General features: G+C 42.4%; 1 protein-coding gene across 10 annotated transcripts in view; it reads left to right on the plus strand.

Moving 5' to 3' along the window:
* Positions 1-19,869, plus strand: part of AGAP1 (ArfGAP with GTPase domain, ankyrin repeat and PH domain 1) — a 393,739-nt gene that overhangs the window by 295,404 nt on the left and 78,466 nt on the right. For all 10 annotated transcript variants that reach the window (XM_080399845.1, XM_080399846.1, XM_080399847.1 and 7 more), the window contains one exon: positions 6,760-6,921. In XM_080399845.1, the coding sequence (XP_080255971.1) occupies positions 6,760-6,921 (162 nt within the window). The remainder of the gene's footprint in view (positions 1-6,759; positions 6,922-19,869) is intronic.

A 19,869-nucleotide genomic window follows, 5' to 3' on the forward strand; every position in this document is an offset into this window, starting at 1 on the left:
TCAAGACGGAAGCTTTGTTTTTCTTATTTAATTGAAATTGCTATTAGAGGGAAGGAGGCAGTAACTTGGGCATTCAGTGGGGCTTGCTGTACATGACAGGATAGCTTTGTGATTCACAGGCTCTAGGCACAAGGCTGGGGAAAAATGGAAGACGCCGTGGAAAGAGAATACTCCTGAGGCTTTTTCATCTCCATCCCCCAGTTCTGCTCAGAGCTTCCTTTTAATTTCGTTCAGTGCAGCAGGTTAATTTAAGCCCTCGATAGCTTGAGTGTCCGAGCTGAATTCAGCTAAGCGATGACCAGATGCGCCTGATTCCTACCGAAGGAACAAGCTCTGTGTACTTCTAAAATATTTGCCTTTTTTTTTTTTCCTGTAGGCTGTAATCTCATGCCACCCCTTCTCCCCCACTCACAAGTGTTTACTTTCATCCGCAGACTTTTGCCAAGCCACAGTTTTGAGTGGGTTTTAATGTCAGTCCTGTACACCCGTGCCCAGCTCCAGCCTTCTGCAGTCGCTGTGCGATTGCAGCATCCCTTTAACTTCGGTTTGAGGCAGAGGAGGGATATAAAGAACTTGATAGAACATTTATGGTAATAGCTGTAAAGGGAAGCTGTAGAGCATTGGATTTCACAGCCAGAAAAATCTCAGCTCGGGGAAATGGGTCTGAAATACAACTACAGATGGTTTTAGTCTATTGCTTCCCCTGTTTAAATAAAAGGATTGCTTTTTTCGCCTCTATTTAAAACACATGTGTAGAAGATGAAAGTGTCCAGCTATTTTTTTATTATTCAGTCCACCAGCCACCGACATCTTTGCCTTATTTCATTTCAGCACTAATGGCATAGTAAAAGTTCTGAAATACCCTCTTTGGATTCAGCCTTCCTTGGGTCGCGGCAAAGATTCCTGCTGCATTCAGAGCTGTTGCTGTTGTTTTCGTCATCAGCACTTTGTTTTTCCCCTTGAACCTGGTGCTATTAATTGTGTTGCTGCTTCTGCTCTTTAATTGATCCCATTCACCGGTCCCGCTTTTGTAACGTCTGACTTCTTGTCGCTTTGACAAATCAAAAACCCAAATTAGTCAATCTCCAACCACTTGAGAATAAGGCTGCGTTGGGGAGCTGGGCTTGACAAAAAAGTCTAATTTCACTTTGAAAGCCTGTTGGAAAATTTTAACAAGAAGATGCAAGAAAAATGTAAACCAGATCAAGCTCGACTTTGGTCTGTGGAGAATAGTGTCACCTGTTGAGTTTGTTTCAAGTTTTTGTAAATAGATGATTTGACAAAAATATGAAATAAATCAAAAGGCATGAAGATAGAAGAGGTCAGAATATCCTTGTTTCCGCTGCAGATGGTTACACAGAAGAGAGAGTTGTGTGTGTGTGAGAGAGAGAATAGGAACCGTGGGCCAAAGATGAAGCTCCGCTCTCGGATTTTTGAATCTCAGCCTTTGTGCTGTGCTATTCCCGTCCCTTATATGTTGCTTCTTTCCCTCATGCTTTTTGCACCCCCAGCCCCTTTTACCCTGGCTTGGGGCACTCATACCTGCTCATTGTCCCTCATTTTCTTCACCTCCTTGACTCCTGCGCTGGTACGTGCCGCAGCTCTGCTGTGCGGGCACTGCAGGCGGGGAAGGGAAAGCGGCTTCGGTCCGACTCCCAGGCACAGCCTGGGCAGGTGCTTGGGAATCTGCCATGCGAGCCAGTTGTGGTACTGGGCTGGGGTACCAAGGAGGCACAGCCTGGGTCTGAGCTGCATTTCCTACCCTTTTCAAACCCATGAGGGCTCTCACGATGCCCTTGCGAGGGCGCAAATGGAGTTGTCTTTGAGATCTGTTTGTGGAGTGTCTGTGGCTTACAAATAATAAAATTGTAAGGAGGTAGGAAGTGGGACTTGTACAGAATATTACCTTTGACAAACAACATGTAATACTGCAAGAGAATATCAAATGCGAGTGTTTCAAACAGAAAATAAAGCACACTATAACAGCACAGCCCTTGAGACTCTTCTGAGAAGGACTGGTTGGTTTCTTTTTTCATGTAATGTTCTGTCTCGTAATTCTGGGTTGTAGCTGTAACTTCTTCCCTTCCGCCTCTTGTTTCTCCTACCAGAATTTGTCATAATTGAAAGGAATTTCTCTTTACAACCGTAACCACAAAATGCATCTAGGAGAGAGGCGGGCGTGGGACTGGCTTTGTGGAGTAAAAGCTGCATTGGCTTTTTTTGTTTTGTTTTGTAATTTCTAGCAAAAAAGGGCCGGACTAGAACAAGCAGAATCTTTGTCTTACCCCGTGTGTCATGTGCCTATGGAGAAAAATCACCATACTAACAACAGAGTGGCCGGGGTTTTAATATGCCATCTCTTGATAGCTTGTAAGGGATTTGGTTACCAGGTGTCACTTGTTGCTCCTGGGCGTAGAATGAGCTACTGTATATTTCAAAATGGCCTCAAATAACTTGCACGGATGTAAACTTGGGCTCCATATACTCTGAACTGACTATTTTGCTAGTTTTTCTAGAATGAACACCCGTATTTTGTCCTACTGGCTTGTGTAGAAGCTCTCGCTATCCCTTGGCATAAGCTTGGCATTATTTCATGACCCTGCCAAGCTAGAAACTCGCCTTTCAATGGGAAATGGGTTTTCTCGTCAGTACAGAAAGTCACTGAACGTGGACAGGAAATTCACAGCATCCTCCTTACCACCTCGTGAGCGTGCGGAGGTAAACGGCAAGGACACGGCTCGTGTCAGCTCTCCCTTAAAGCTGAGAGGAGTTAAGAATTGCACTGGGGAGAGAGGGCAGGGAACAAGGCTGGCTGTTTGCCGGGAGAGGGCATGGGCGGCTCTAGCTCGCCTCTGTAGGTTGCAGGCAGAAGCAGGTGTAGGCTGGAGCACGGTGATGCTCCGTTTTGGAGGAGAAGACATTTTTCAGCAGCGTGTTCCTGTGCATCACTTAGAAACGTGGCCCAGCAGTTGCAGAACGGAGGATGTGCTGGTCAGGACAAGCCCAGCTACGTGGCAAGGGGAGAGTTTTGTCCTTAATGTTGTATAATATAGATATACACCCTGCAAATGATGACCATCATCAAGGAGAGCTGCCCGTACGGTCCATGAAAAACTGCAAAGCTAATGATGGGCTGGGCAGATAATCGTGGGAGAGTTAATTGTAAGGTTCGATATGGCATCTTGTCAGCAGAGATAAGTTGTCACGTTTTCCACTTGAGCTGAAACTAAATGATTGTAAAATAAGTTATGAGTGTCCTTGGGCCTGTCTGCCAGAATGATGGCTAAGAATACATTCCTGGCCCATCAGTCTCAAGCAGCCCGCTTGATATTTATGCGAACTGAATGTTATTTTATTCCCCCTCTAGTCATGCTTGTCAGCTTCCCGAGTGAAAAGTGAAACTGCTTCTTTGACTCATACTTCAAGTATTGAAGCTCGGAGAGGCTGCAGATTGTTATTATTATTACTAGTATTATATATTTTTTCGGGTGTGCGTTGAACATTGATGCCCGATTGGGAAGAACTAATGGCTGACATTGAACGTGCGGGATGGCTGCAAAACAGCCCATCCCAGCCCAGTGAAACGCGTCTTACGAGTTCCAGTGCCTCTGTCAAAGCTGGTTTAGATGTGGAGTAATGAGGCGCTTGCTTTTTTAATTTGGCGTGCCTTTTTCCTTGCCTTTTTTTTTTTTATATATATATTTAATAGCGCCAGCAGTGGTCGTCTGTTCTCAGGCGTGGTAATTGATACAAAATAAAATGCATTATTTGTATTCAGTCAGGAGTATGAAATTGCATTCAGCGGGCTGAAGCCTGAACTCATTTACAGTTTTCCGAAGCTGGGCTTTCAGGAGCCCTCTTTTCAATTTGAAGAATACCTTGTCAGGCAAGAGAAGTAGTGGGAAATGGGAAAGCACAGCATGTAAGCCTAGCGCCTTTTGATTGCTCATATTTTAAACCAGGAGAATGTTAAATAACTTCCATCTTCAAAGGGTGGTCTTCGAAACCGGGAATACGGCGCATTAATACACCAACAATATCAGCTTGGCACCCGTTTACGAGCAACTCGCGTTTCTTCGCTGGTTGAGGGGGAGGGAAAGCTTCGGGCTCTTCACTTCAGAGCCATTTGACCCAAGGACAGCAGGTTATTACCTGGAAAGGGCTGCGGATCACGAGGATTTACCATAGGAGGTTAATTCTTCAGCTCTCCAATGCGAGTAGTCGAATCGTACGCTCCTCATTTTTCAGAGCTCGCAGGCAGGTTTTGTTGGTACAATTTACAGCCTGGAAATTAGACTAAGCTGCAGTAAGCGTACAGATCTACCGTAACGGTGTTTTTTAACAAGGATCCTGCTGAAAAATATATTCTGTGGTTTTGCGCCAAGGTGTGGTTTCTTCACCATTTCACAGGTCCCAGCAGCGTGGTTGGCGCTGCTTGTTGCACGCGGCGATGAGCGCAGCCCTCAAATGCCTGTTTGGAAACGAGCTTTTTGAGAGGCATGGGAGATGGTAGTAGAGCTGGGGTTTCCTGAATTTATTTTTTTTTTTTTCTCCCCTTGAGTAAAATGGGATAATTCTTTCTGAATTGAAAGCTGAGCGTGAGGCCACTTGCCTCATATTTTCTGAGGGGAAAAAGCGAAGCACTTTGAGACGTCGTGTCAGATGTAAGCAAGCCTTCCTGGCTGGTGTGCTCTCTGGGACTTTTCCATGATATTTATAAATTTTCAGGCTTTTTCGTAAGCAAGTGAACAATCCGTGAGATGTGTTCTTGGTGCCCTGTGGCAGACCTTGCTGCCGCAGCCAGACCTCTTCTCAGCCAGCGCCCAGCCCTGTGGCTGGCCTGTCTCAACATGGCAATTTTCACATCGTTGCCGCAAAGGGGAGCGGGGGTTTGCGTGGGATTTTTTTCTTTTTAAGGACCCAACGTACGCAACCTTCTCAAGTCTCAGACTGGAGGTCAGCTTGGACTAGTCGTTGTCCAAGGGTGATGTCTAGGACTGTCGGTAGCCGGCTTGCATCCGTGGTCATGCCTTTGTATTGCTGGCATGCTCTTCTGCATCTTCTCTTCTTCCAGTGTTGAGGAGCCACGGGTATCCATGTGCCCTTTGCCAAGAGCGTGCTGAGCACTGGCATGGGTTCTTACCGGGGTTTGCCTTCCTCTTCACCTGGAGAGGCGCCAGCCCCTGCAGGATAACTGCTTTGAGCATTTATAAGTCAAATACTTAAGATCTCCTATACAGATACACAGTAAATACATTCCTGGGGTTATTTTTTGTGGTTAAATACTTGATGATCGTTTTCGCAGTAGTGGACATAGGGAAAAGAACAAAAAGCCTTAATATAAAGCTTATGTTTGATTTGGTCTCTATTGCCAGGCAGTTAGCTACAAAATTTATCCCCCACTAATAACATGCAGCACAGCTTTGCTTAGTGGGTAATTAGTAAGTAAACTTTATTAGCAAAAAACCCAAAGTATTTCTTTGTCAAATAGACAATTGCAGGGGAGTTTAGCTACTAAAAAAAAAATAAATCAAAAGCTGCTACTTAAATGGTCTTTGGCTTGATATTTTTCTGACGTATTAATTCATCTTTATTGCAGTCCTGGTATTGCACTTCAGTGCAATATGGTCTGTAACCAAGGGTCTGGCAACAGCTTCGCTTTACATGATAGCAAGCACTTAAAGTATAGGATGTTATACTAAATTTTATAATTAAAACCAAAGCCAAACCAACAAAATAGGAATGCATTTAGCACTAACCATAGCCAAAAGGTTGGTTGCTATTAAACTGAAATCATATTACCAACCTTGGGGGAAAATACTGGATTAAGTTTACTTGAGTATTTGCTGTGTGAAAGGACCCAGATGCAGAGTGACATTTCAAGTATATCTTCATTTCCTAAGCTTGTGTTAAAGATGGCTGTTAGATGGTTCTTGACTCAGAACGAGAAGAACTACTCAAAGAGAAGGCGTTTGTGTATTACCAGCCATTACATGGACCGGGGGAGAGGCTGCGGGTCCGCTTAGGAGAGGGGGTTGTCATCGACCTTTAGTTTTGATTGATTGAGTGAGCGAGTTAATTGATGGGGGAAAGGAGGAAATGACTCTGTCATTAGTTCTTAAAACTGTTGCATGTTAACGCTGCCATCACCAATACAGTGGGAACCTAAACACACTAAACGGGATTATTTTTTTCATCCAAAGCAGGTAGTAAATGACCCTTTATCACAATGTATTAATGGTAGTAGGCATGCATTAGTTACCTTGTTTTCCCCCCTTTATTGCCATCGCCACCTGTCTATGTGTATCGGACTCTTAATGAAAGCAGATAGGCTTCAGAGGATGTTGGGGTATCTCCGTTCCATTAAAATGTATTAAAATGTCCTAGCGTTACACAAGTCGATTTGAGGATCAGTAAGATCTTTGTGAGAAAGAGTAATTGGAAGTAATAAAGTGATTTCCTATTGTTTTCTGTATGTTCCAGCTGGCCTACTTCTAAAATTGATGCAGAGTCCTGTTGATTTAATAGGACTTAAATGAGAACTTTGGCCAAGTTACTTTTTTATGCCTTTTTGAAAAAGTAATGGGTATTGTTAGGAGGCTCTCCCATAAACTTGGGAAGTCAGTGAGCTCAAGAAGCTGCCAACAGACAGCAAGGGGATTTATATCTTGAATTCTAGAATTCTAGCAATCACTGATTTAAATTATGCAGTATTTTTTTCCATATATTTTTTTTTCCTTTCTCTCCCCCAAACTGCAGATACTGGGTTAGGAGATTCTGTGTGTTCAAGCCCAAGTATATCCAGTACAACAAGCCCCAAACTTGATCCACCTCCTTCACCTCACGCCAACAGAAAGAAACACCGCAGGAAGAAAAGCACGAGCAATTTCAAAGCTGATGGTATCTCAGGCACAGCTGAAGGTAAGCTTACTCTGTGGTGGAAGTCTGAATTTTGAAAATACCATTCCAAAGAGCACTGTGTTAAGTACAACTTAACTACACAGTTGGCTTTGAATACAGAAAGATTAGAGAATTGTACTGAAGTAGAGAAATTAAAGGCTCGTCTTTTAATGATGAAGCTCAGTAACCTGAGGCATCACGATGGTGAATTTGGCTGTCTGAAACACGTTTGGAACTGACTTTTTTAATAAATAAAAAAACTGTCCCCAAGTTAACATGGAGCACCATTAGCTATAAAGGTAAGGAACAAGCATACGTGTAAAGTTGAAGGAAACTTGTAAAGAGAAGGAAAAATTCATTTCACTCAGTAGCCCATGCATCACGTTAGAACTTGTGTATTTTTTTTCAGTATTGCTAAGTCTCGTGTTATCACTTCTCCTTAGACACATCCTGAGCTCTAGAATTGCAGACGCTTCTGATGCCCGTTATTGTTTGAATATTCAGCTGCTCATGGAAAGATTGTGTTATTTGAGGATAAAACGGAAAAGGGGAGAGTTTAAATGTTTGGGTTCTTTTTTAAGAACCAGAAAGCAAAAGCCAAAAAGAACTTTTTTTCCCTTAGTTTAGCTTACTATTTCCAACGCGAACACTGCTATAGCTGTTCAATGCTCTTCTGAAGGGGTAACAATGTGTACAGTAGCCAGATATGATATAAAACATGCTTGTATCTTTAGAAAAGAAGAAAAGAAACATGCTAGGATTCAACCAAAAGAGCTCCAGAAAAAAGATGAACAAGGGTAGTTGGAAGGCTTAGAAACTGGGGAGTCAACATATAAGGAGAGATGAAAAACGGAGACAATGGAATAACATTGTCGGAAAAGGGGAGTGTTGAGTAAGAAAAAGATGTGGTTGTAAGCATCGAAGAGTAAAAAAACAGCTAATTCAGTATCAAAGAGCGTTGGAACAAGTTCTGAAAAAAGGATAACAATTGCAGACAGCTGAAGAGACATTAAAAATAGATGTGATAATAGTATACAACTGAGAAGGGGCATGTTAACTACTACTTAGTCATCCTTATTTTCCATTTATTTAATTTCTCAATTGCACTTCTATCACATACAGAATTTATTTCCCCAGCTATCTATACAAATCCTTTTTTAAAAGCCATCAGCTTTTTTTCATAATACCTCCTGTTGCGTTCTCTTTCCAGTCATTTAACTACCTTTACTGTTAGTTTCCCCCTAGTTTATGGCCTGAAGCCAAATTTTGTTTTAACCTTTCATTTTTAATTTGTTGTCTTTTTTTTTTACTATTTTTTTTAATTTTTTTTTTTAAAAACAATCTCCTTTACCTCACTTATTTTCATACCTCAGTGGCAAGTTTATGGGCGATTTTTCAGAGCACTCACCACTGGTCCAAGACTATTTTGTTGCAATCAATATGAATCAAGACCAGCTGGGTATCAAGAGCCTTTGAAAATCCCTTTCTAAGTAGTTAATACTTGTATGTTTTCTTTCTCCTGGGGAGATTATTTTCACAAGTCACTGGAGCTGGAGCCTGTGTGGTCCTGGACTGCAGGCACAGACTCCTGACCTGCAGTGAGCGACAGGAGATTTGCAGTTATTGTGCGTCTTGCCCTGAAGTCCCTATTCTGATGGGAGTGGGGAGTTACGTGCTCCTTCATCCTTCTCTGCTTTCTCTTGCTTTTCTCCTTGTCTTCCAGCATCATAACATGCTAGTCTGAAATCCGTTTGTAGTAACTCAGCAAAGTTGTCCCCTCCCATATAAATGAGATTAATATGCTTTCAGAAGGGTGAGAACTGGCTGGCAACCACCAAGTAACACACAGGGAGCCTTAAAAGTAGTAGTGAGTGCCAACGCTTGCTTTTACAATCCTTGAGTCTTACATCAGCCCATCAGCTTTCTTTGACCTGCCCCTTCATACATGTTTTCTGAGATGGGCACTCTTTTCTGCATCTTGGGTGTGCTACAGTGGTTGTTAAGTTCTTTATAACGTCTCATTTAAAGCACAACCCAGCGAAAAACAGCAGTTGGCCACAAGAGCAGAATCACAATTTCCTACACGGCATCCTGGCCACGTGTGAGAGGAGCTCTGGGTATCCTTCAGCAGACAATTAATCTTGCTGGCCCTTGAATCCTTAGCAGGGTTGGGAAGAGACAGCCAGCCTCGTCTGCCCACAGTAGCTGAAGGAGAAAGCAACGAAGCACGCTTGAGTTCCATGTCCTTTTAGAAGGGCACCTCCTTCCCATTAAGTACTTTCTGGAAAGACTAACAAAAGCTGGGTGTTGCTTTTTCCAAATCCTGACGTGGACACTTGCAAACATTGTCTGTTTTTTCTGGTACTTGTGTTGGTGCAAGCCAGAAATTACATTTGGTGTGCTTGGTGGTTGAGCAGGCAGGTCATGTCCATCGCTCCGAGCTTGCTGTGGTGCTGAATGATGGGAATAACTCCAGTCCTGGGACAACCTCTGTCACAAGCCAGACTGCTGCGAGTAGGCTGTGTGTCAGGCTGTTAAGAGTTTTTCTCCAAGTAGATGAACGCAGCATTTTCACATCTGTCTTGCAATTCAAGGCAGTTTTCAATTCAATCTTTCAGCCTTTCCACAGGAAAGGGATTGTTTCCTTGTTCTCCAGCGCTTGGCTACAAATCTGTCTGATGACCTAAAAGATTTCCTTTTTGATTTTTCTTCCTCCACACCTGCCCTCAGTGTAGATTTAAACCCTCAGAGGATTCCTGCGGTTTTGAAGACCACAAATCCAAATTAAACAGTAAAAAGAAAATGTTCTGAGAGATGCATGCTTTGCCTTGGCAACTTCCCAGGTGTTTGAGATACAGAAAATATTGATAATTATTGAGAATGGGGTACAGAAGACTGTGGTGATAATCGTGGGAGAATCGTATCTTTCTTCCTTCTGGAAACCCTGAGCTCACTGTGAAAAGGAGAAGGAGGAGCCGGATCCTCCTGCAGTAGCTATTTTCAGACAGTTACAATGGATCAGAATTAAATGATTTGGGTAATTCTAGATTTTATGTTGCCTTCCTTTGGGTCCAGGTGTTTCAAGTGTCAGCTTTCAAACAGAAATCCTAGGTTCCTTCATTTTTGTCTGTAGCAAAGCTTAGGTGTTCAATGAGGTTTAAATCTGGTCTTCAGCAAACTCTAGCGTTTTTACCACACTTTGCGGTCTTTTTTTTTTTTCTCCTTGAACGTGCCTGCTTTGATCATTGACCTCTGCCCAAGTATTCAGATATCACGATGATGGACACTAGTGAGCCCAGGGTGATTCACTAATTCCGAGGACTGATGCTCATCTCTTTTATGCCCTTCCATAAAGGTCATGCTGATTCTTCTTTCTCCGCACTATCTGCCCATGCACAACCCTCTCTTTCTGGGATTGATTCTTTCATCTTACTTGGCTTATCTTTCTGCAGGTTTTCTGAGACAGTGTTTGCTGCAACAAAAATACTAAAGCAACCCTGCTGCCGCTGGATGAAAATTAAAATTCAATTCCTATTTTGGAAAATCCGATTCTTGTGAAATTTTTCCAGTGCCATGAAACCGAGAGAGAAGTTTTTTAGTTCTCTTTACAGGACTTGTCGCTGAAAAATTTTCTCGGTGTTTTTGAGGGTAACAGCAGGAATGCTTACATTAGGCAAGGTGCCAGGAACCAGCAGTGTTTTTCCCACCATGCTGTCTAAACTTGCTCAGAGCAGGATTATACGGTGCTGTGTTTCAAAGAGGCATTGCTGCTCAGAGCCTGGTCTGTTTTGGTACCCTTATGCTGCTGCAGTTAGTGGAACAGCTAGTGGTAACAGGAAGGTTTTTCAGCTTGAAAACAAGTAGAAAAATTTGAAAACTTTCTTGCAAACACTGGGAGAGGTCTTTCTGTGAAGAGTGTTTATTTTTCTTACTGCTGTTAGACAGTTTTAGAACTTCATGGCTATGCCAGCTGGAACTTGCCTACCCTCAGTCCATTTCTGAGATTTTAGGAGCTATGGAAAGCCCAAGGTATGGCCGTCTTTCAGCATCAGGTCTGGGTCATCCGTGTTCTTCAAGTGTTTGATTGACTTAAGAGCTCTGGCCAGCAGGGCCAACGCTGCTGTCTGCTGTAGGGCCGGTCCAGCTGCATCCAGGTCGATGGGTGAATCCGCTGCTTCGGTCAGGGAGGTGCGGGGTCGCTGCAGGCAAAGCGCTGCCAATTTATGTTCCTGCTCAGCAGCACAGGCAAAACAAGCACAGCTCTGTGTTCCCATGCATGCAGATGGAGCTGAGAAACAGGAATTGATAGCGCAGGAAATGTGATTAGCGACTTGGTAGGCTTTCCCAACTGTGTTTTCTCTGTAAATCTGTGTTCCATGTTGTTCTTCATTGCTGGTTTCTAAAGAACTTGTGAAGAACAAGGAAGGACCTTTTATGTTTCTTTTTAAAACTGTTTTCTTAACACAAAGATACTTGTCCTCTGCCTCTTGTGGAGTATTTGCTTTTCCCTGTACTTTCCTGACCTGTGCAGTCTAACCCCCAGCTCTAGGTGTACACTTTCTGGCTTGTAGCTAAGGATGAACCTCAGTTTTCTGTGAAATTGGGGTGGGATTTTTTTTTTTTTCTTGTGGTAAACTAGTAAAGGTATTTGAAAAGCTTGTGTTCTTCCTCTGCATGTTTTGTAACACTGGAGTTACCTGTTCCAAATCTCAGGGAGCACTGAAGTTGAGCTATAGTTAAGTTTGAAATGAAAATAGGTTAATTTGTTTTCTGTGGATGGAAGAACAGGGTTTAGTTAGACTTCTCATTTGTACTTTTAACAATAAGCAAAAATTTCACTGCTTTCGTCTGGTTTCTCAGCTGCATGAGGACTGGAGTCCAGGAGGGTGGGGACGAGGTGCAAAAAGCCAAGGGAGGCACCAGTTTATTCCCAAGACTTTTTGCCCGCTTTCAGCCATCCCAAAACCAGAAGGACAAAGCAAAATAGGTAAATGCAGTTCTTAGCATTGGTCTCTGGAATATATATATATAACACCAGAAAATTTGATATTTTGTGTAAATCGGAAGCAATACAGCTGTTAACTGAAATGCAGTATATGATGCATAAAAAAACGTGCGTGCGTTTTACCTGCAGTTTCTCACCCCAAGCTTTCCTTAGCATGCCTGTGATTTACCTGCTGGCATTATATGCTGAAATGATTTCAACATGGTTGGCTCTGTGATAGTCTTTTCCAGACAATTTTAACCTACATTTCCCTAGGTGCATAGTTCTAGTAAGTGTGCTGTAGCCAGGCTGAACTAAAAAAAATGAAATTAACCATCTATTAAGAAAAAAAAAAAAATTGGGAATTTTTGGAAATTCGGTGGAAAGATCTCTGAGGCCTGTTCAATGAAACAGATGCAAACAATGAGCCACAGGTTTTGTGCAGAAGTAGATTCTTCATTTGACAGATGGACTTGACATTGTTAATGCTGATACTTATTTATAATACATCAAATTAAACACCATAGTGAAGGAATGTATTTTTACTTGGTGTTGTCATTATACTTTTTTTTTGGCTCTTTATGGTCTGGAAGAAACCTTCTGATATTGTCAGAGGACAGCAGGTTCAGAAACCTTTCCAACACAAAAAGTCACAGCATCGTCACTCCCTTTTCTCTGCAAGGAAGATGTGAAATTTAATATCTTGACCTGCAGCAGCAGCAAGGGCAAAACTACTCACCTATTAAAGAGTTTGTAACCTTTGGAATCAAATCTATTAGATGTCAAGGTCCCTGTGTGGATTTTGTTGCTTGAAGTAATGCACAGAACTAAGCTGCCACCAAAACTTATTCAAGTAAAAGCTCTTTCCAGTCCGTTACATGATAATTAAGTATACTACCATGGTTGTACAGGCAAACAGATATTGTTCACATAGGAGCTCCACAGAAGTTACTCCTGGTAGTCTTGTCAGCCTAGTTATTTTACCTATAAATCAGCTATCAATAGTTACAGCGTACTATGGAGTAGGAGTAGATGCAGAGGCGGTCTTCAAAAATAGGTTTTTGTTTCAGTAAAAAGGCAAATATTTGATCCTGTAAGATGGGTGAACATGTGAAAACGAAATGAAGCATTAGTGCTGGCATTAGGGAAGAGTTTTCATTGTATTCCTGTGGCCTGTGTGTGGACGTATCGGAGTTAATTTAAGCTCGGTCATGTAGAAACTGTTGTCCATCCGGCCCCAGGCCAAATGCAAAGCCCGTCCCAGCACCTTACCTGTGTGCACGGCCGCGGTGCGGTGGGGCTCAGCACGCAGGCTCAGGGCAGGGGCTTCCCACGGGCAGCAAAGCAGTAACACAAAGTCTGGGGATAAACCAGTAAGGGAAACCGGTTGCTCCTTAATTATTTCCATGCCCAATTTTTTTTCTTTCACAGTTACACTCTTCTAAAAGTGGTAAGAGAGATCTTATGCTTTTTCATCTCCAAAAAATAAATAAAAAACCTAAAAAACAAATGCAGCCCTGCGTCATACTCCTCTTCTGTATATTTCCATCCTCTCATGCAGTATTTCTGTTTATCTTCTGATGGACCGTTTACTAAGAGCAGGTTTTGGTTTTCTGCTGGTCTTTTAAGTGCCTGGAGTGTTAGAAAGGAAATGTTCCACAGTTTTAAAACATTCAGCAGTATTTAAAGTGAGATCAATACAAAAGTGACATTTTGACTGCAGCGTTGAATGAAGAAAGGAAGCATTTATTTGGAACTGGAAGGGTTTGCAGTACAAAGCAGATAGCGAGGAAGATTGGGGGTTTTTTAAATGAGTTTGTGATTCATTTAGGGTTACTGCTGAATTCTCTTCATATACAATTTGTTGGCCGTAATGGCATTTGTGTAGCCCTCCTGTGCATGACATGTTTCAGAAATTTCAGCAAATAGCGTTTTGCTGGATTTCATACTGCACGGGGAAAAAACACGTTCTGCTTTGCTAATCGTCACTAAATCTGGAGTTTAACAAGCTTGCTTTTGGTAAGATTTTTAGAATATGGTTTGATAATTATATGCATCCTTATTTTTTTAATTGTCTCAGAAGAGTTGCAAGCCTTCCCTGATCCAGTCATTCTCTGCTTCAGCTGCTTTGTAGGTAAAAATTTCTGACAACAAACAAAAAAAAACCTCCACAACAACAAAAATCCCAGGCCTTAGTTGGCATTAAAAATGAAACAAAAATGAGCCGAATATCTAGCTGTATTTTCTTCTGTCTGCATGAGAATTAAAAAAAAAAAAAAAAAAAAAAAAAACAGCAGTATGTGACCATATTTGTTGTGTGTAATACCAAATGCTTGTTTTGATTTAAGCGTGCTGTGTGTGTCTCGGAGGTTATCACCTATTCAGTGTCAAAACACTCTTTGGTTGTAATTCCACTGATCATCAGTAACTTCGTTCACTGCTTCATAGGAGATGGAGCACTGGCCGATTTGCTGTACACCTGAGAAACAGGAGGGCAGAAATTAATAAAATCTAGACGGAACCTTCAGAGACTTGCTTTCAACCGAGGCATAAAGGTCACTTGTTGGGAAACCTTCTGCCTCAGTCGTCACAGCCGATCTGACATGAAAGGTTTGCTGCTGAAAGACATTTATGTTGATGCTGAGGAGTGAAAGACAAGGGAGGTGAAGCTGATCTATTGTTTTAACCTACTTCATTGCAGGCTAAACAAGTTGAAAGATTCCTTCTTCTCTTTAAAACCACCGTTAGCTCAGGGTTGGAAGAGGCTGCTGGTTGCGCCTACCTGGTTGAAAGGAAAAGTGTCACAGTGGTGGTCAGCAGGAAAAGGGATTCTGGAAAGGATGAATTGGTGATGGTTGTACACACCGGCACATCTGGATAGCTAGAGAAAGATAAGACTTCCCCCCCCCCCCCCCCCCCCCACATTTGTCTGAAAAGTGGTCCCACTTTAGTACTTTCAGTGCTCTGCGTTGTAACTGCAAAAAGGTATGCTGTGCATCCTTGGGACGAGTGCTGCACTCTGAATTGGCCTGGCTTCTTTGGAAAAGAAAGAAGTTTTAAGTAGCTTTATAACTGAATGAAAACAAGTGACACCTTAACATTTTACTGGCTTCAGGTAATTAGTGTCCTTAGAACTATGCTGTCAGCCTGAGACAGAGACCTTGATTATGAAAAAGGTTCCTGATGTCCACGAGATGATGTTTACAAGGTACCGAGAAGTACTTGTAAAATATTAATCCTGCTAAGAGAAGTTTCTTCCCTTTTGTTACTTAAGTGTGTCAGCTTTACAAGTTCCTTGCCAGTTTTTCTAGAGCATAAGACCGTGTAATTTCGTTATAAATCTATATATCTGAATTAAAATATCTTAAAAATAAAATAAGATTGGTATGTATTATAAAGCTATAGTAAATGAAAAGACTAACATAAGGTCATTGAGTTGAGTATAACTTTGTTCTCCTGGTCACCACGTAGCTGAACTCCTCAGTCAGGGTGTCACAGTGTAAATGAAGAGACTGCTTTGGCAGAGAAGGAAGACTGACGTTTTGAAGGATGCCTTGTGTACTTGAACTTTCCGTGCACTTGAACTCATCCACTTACTGGAACTGACCTACAGAGATACCTTGGGAAGAAGCTGCCTTTAAAAAGTGGAAGTTCTAAGTAATTCTCTTCGGAAGACCTTAAGCAGCTAAACCAGAAGCACTAGATTAGGCAAATAAGAAGAAAAATCCATGAAACTCTTTTAAAGATTGCAGCTTCTCCCAGGAAGCCCCCCAACCATGGACTGTTCTGGAAGGTACAGCAGGGTTCATGTTGCTGTTCTGCTTTTTGGAGGCATCTCTCACTAGTTGCCGATGAAAGCATCGCAGGCTAGGTGGACCTCGTGCCCCAGCCTGCTGTGGTTGTTTATACGGTCTGCTTCTCTACAGCGTGCCTTGCTAAATTGAAGTTTGCCTTAGGAGGCACCGGGCAGCTTTGTGAGGAGGGTTGGTGGGGTGCCAGTTGATTACAGGCATGCTTTTTTATTTGTAATATGGAATGTGAGATTAATGACACTGGCTTGATTGTGGAGGGTTGCTATCTACAGCTCAACCCGGGAATTCAAGGGGGAACGTGTCAATCTGATCTACCCTAGGGTTATGAAACATGCTTTTGGCATTATGTAAGAAAGAACTCATAGTCGAGAGGTACATGTTGAACAGAATGTAGAAATAACAAGTTAGTAATTTTTTTTATTGCAGAACCCTACATTTGACTCAGTTATGGATAAGCCCTGAAAAATATGTGCTGCTACTCAGTGCATTCTTGGGGCTAAGAACTGATGAACGTAGTGTTGGAAAATACTCTTAGTGTAATCAGCCACTTTGCTCCATGTCTGAAGAACCTCAGTGGGCAATGAAACCACATCTGCCTTTAAATCCAAGTGAAACAAGTGATGGTCTTTCCCGAAATGCACAGCTTTGTCAGTAGTCTCCCTTCTGTGCTCCAGATAAAGGTATTCCAGGCACGGCATCTGGCAAGGGAGACGTAGAAAGTCTCATGTGATAGAAAGCTCGTGAATTTAGGTGTTCCTAATGCTGTCTGCTTACAGGGCAGTGAGTGGGAAGATGATGTTCTCAGCTGATTCCAATTCAAGAGTCTGCATACACAGGATTTGCCCAGCATCATGAGCCTGACACTCTTCTTTTGTACCTTGTAGGCTTCACGGGATTGGGGAATTTCCTAGTTTTAGTGCACACAGATAGACTCTATATTTTGCCAGTTGCAGCCAGATGCTTCCTCCATTCCCCTTTGATGCAGGTGGAATGTTTTGCGCTCTCTTCTTGGACTTCAGGATGTAGTAACAACCTATAGATCAAGAAATATTTTTGCCTTTTTTGTTTTGGTTCTTTGTCAAAATGTTTGACACGGCTTTTAAAAAGCAGGTCCAAGCCAAAAGTGAGGAAGGTGATGGCGTATATGAACAATTTTACTAAAGAAGTTGTTGAAGATGCATATATTTCTCCCAGGAATTTTTCTTTAAGAAAAGTGGGCAAAGTGCAAAAGCCTGAACAATTTAAAATTCTTTCCCTTGAAAAGATGGTGATTCTTCTCTTAATTTCCCTTTGTGATTTTGGTTCTTCCAAAGTTACCTATTCATCTGGAAATTTATGTTTTTAAGCTGGGGGGGAGGTTCTCATTTCTGTATGTTAATGGGTTTTGGTTTCTTCATGCGATAATTTTCAACAGTTAGGTTGGGGTCAACTGGGTGTGTTGTTTCAGGCTTTCTTGGACTCCAAGGTGCACGGTCAGCAGCCAGCTGTGCGTTGACAGGTGCTTTGCACCTCTGGTTCTTGCATGGTGATGGAGCCCCTGAGAGCCTGTGACATGTGGGGCTGGGCAGCCTCATCTAGCCCTGAGAAGGAGTTGCTGAACAGTATCTGTTTGGAAAGGTGACCAACTAATATGAGAGGATGGGGTTCTCGATAGTGAAGTGCCAGGTGGAGAGTGCCGTGGTACAGGAGATGAAATCACATAGGTGGAGGTGCTATAGGTGGTGGTGTGACCGTGGCTGGCTTTTCCTTCCGCTTCAGCAGTAGGCTGTTGTCCGATCATAGCATCCTTCTCCATCTGAAAAACGCAGCTCTGGAGCCATTCCACTTTCAGTGCCGGGTGGCATCGATGTCAGACATCTACAAGACAACCGTGTAACAGTAATGTAGACTTTTTTTTTTTCTTTTTTTTCTTTTTTTTTTCCCCTCCAACTCCTGACCGGTCAGTCATTTCAAACCTGTGTTGTTTTGTCAGGTTTTAATCAAATAGTTGCCTTAGATTAGCTGTCAAATTCAATGAGCAGATACTTGGTATCTTTCCGTCTGAGGTCTCTACTGCAGCCCCGCGTGCTGTGCATGAGACTTCAGGGCTGAGCTTGCCGCATGTTTGGTTTATACCCTGTGCTTTAATCTGCTGTTTTCAATCCCTCCACCTTTCTCTTTACAGATAGGTTACTTTTGATAGATGTTATGCATTATATGTAGTGTGCAACTCCAGTGAGCGGAGTAGGTAAAAGGAAAACTTGAACAGGCCTCATCGTTGACATTTTCCACCGCTTCCCCCCCCCACTCAAAAAAAAAAAAAAAAAGTTAATAAAGGTTTCTTTTGTGAGTGTGAGATGGAGAAAATTGGCCATTTGTCTGTGAGGTAATAGGCTTTGGTATAATATGAAAATCTATCAAATGATTAAATTCAATGACATTAAATCACAATTCATGAAAGGAGAATACTGCACAGTTTAATTCTATTTAATTTTTGAGGGGGAAAAAAAAAGCGCCAAAAAAAAATGTTTGAGTTTCTCTTAAGCTGATTTCTCTGTGCTCTTTCTTAAAAGTGCCTTTCTAGTTGCCACACAGTGATGTGATCATTATCTGTCACCTCGTCGCCTTGCTGCCTCAACACGCAGTAAAATACAAAAAAAAAAAAAAAAAGGGGGGGGGGGGGGAAGACCAGAGGAGCTTGTGAAGTATGACTTCCTATCCCAAGACTCATTGCCTGCGATTCGTACCGCTTGACAGTAATGATCTTATTACAGTACTCTGGACCTTGAAGAGATTTCATGAGGAGAGCGAAAGGACGTGCCTCCATGTAATCAAGTGGCGCTGAATATTCCACGCGTTTTTGATCACACACTGATTGGGCACAGTTTTAGCCCATCTTCTAGTCAATTATGCATGGCCCCTCGTGCTCCTGTGATAGTCAGAAACATTGATAGCTGTTGTCTGGGGGGGCTGGCAGCCAGCCAGGGGTTTGAAGTGCAGTCATTCCAGGAGAAGTGCTTTTTAGTTGGAATTGATTACCTTTCTTTAGGTTTTTGCTTAATGGCAAAACTGTATTGGAGAGGGCTTCAGGTGAAAAATGGACGTATTAGCCATTTAGAGTAGCTGAACTCCTAGTCAATTTTTAGCTTTCCCCTGTTTCCATCTAATTTATATTTAATGATGTAACGTTTGATAATATTTAAGATATTTCATTTTCAGTTGCTGCTGAGCACACATGTTGAGCACATGTTAAATTACAGCGTATCAATTTTCAGGTTTTCGAAATTAATCCAGTTTAACCTTCAGGCTGCGAGAACACGTCTTTTTTGGCACCTGTTCCAGCGAGCGTTTGGGTTATCTGCAAGCGGTGCAAAGATGACGTTACCAGGCAGGGCAAGCGCTGTTTTCATCCCGTAATGAGGATAAATCTGCGTGCTTTAAAACAAGCAAAGGGCCGGCAGCTGGGTCCTTCGTTTAGATTCTCTTAGTCTCAGAGGCTGATTAGGCTGCTGTTAATTTCTTGCCTGTACAAATGTCACATCTTTCTTAATTCAAATTCCTCCTAAAATGAAAAGATAATCATTAAAGGCATGTATACAAACTCAAAGCACCACATAAGAAAACATTTAATCGTAAGTGATGCTTCTTGTTCCAGGGCCACCGATCTTGTTTCTCACGTTTGAATGTCCTACAATAGCTGATTTTGGGATGCATTTGTAGTTTGGAGAGGTGGGAGTAGGAGTCTGTAGTAGGCTGAAGTACCACGTTGTATTAGCCATGCATCAAGTGAAGAGCTTCTGTTTCCACTGCTTGGAATATGCTGTGACTGGCAGTGGGAAGATGCGGTCAAAATACTCCAGAGCACCCCAAAGTTTTATTTCCCCTTGTCAGTATAATCCTGGTCTACCCGCCTACTGCTGCTGGAGTAATAAAGCAGTCCTGCAAAAGGCAGTGCAGTCTCTCAGCCTTTTTGGTAGGTGTTTCTGCCACTAAACGTCTCCCTCGTGGGACTGCTTTCTGAGGTCCAGCAGAATTTACAGGGCTGCTTAAACAGGCAAAACCTGAACAAAAGCTCAGTTGCTCCTTAAACTTGGAAGTGAAACCTTCCTTACGGACCCTGCCTCTCTTCTGCTGCTGCCCTTTTCATGGGATTTGGGGAGGTGTCCTGAAACTGATCCTATGCTGGCCAGTCCT

Source organism: Falco punctatus (assembly GCF_963210335.1).
Source record: "Falco punctatus genome assembly, chromosome: 8".
NCBI classification, from domain to species: Eukaryota; Metazoa; Chordata; class Aves; order Falconiformes; family Falconidae; genus Falco; species Falco punctatus.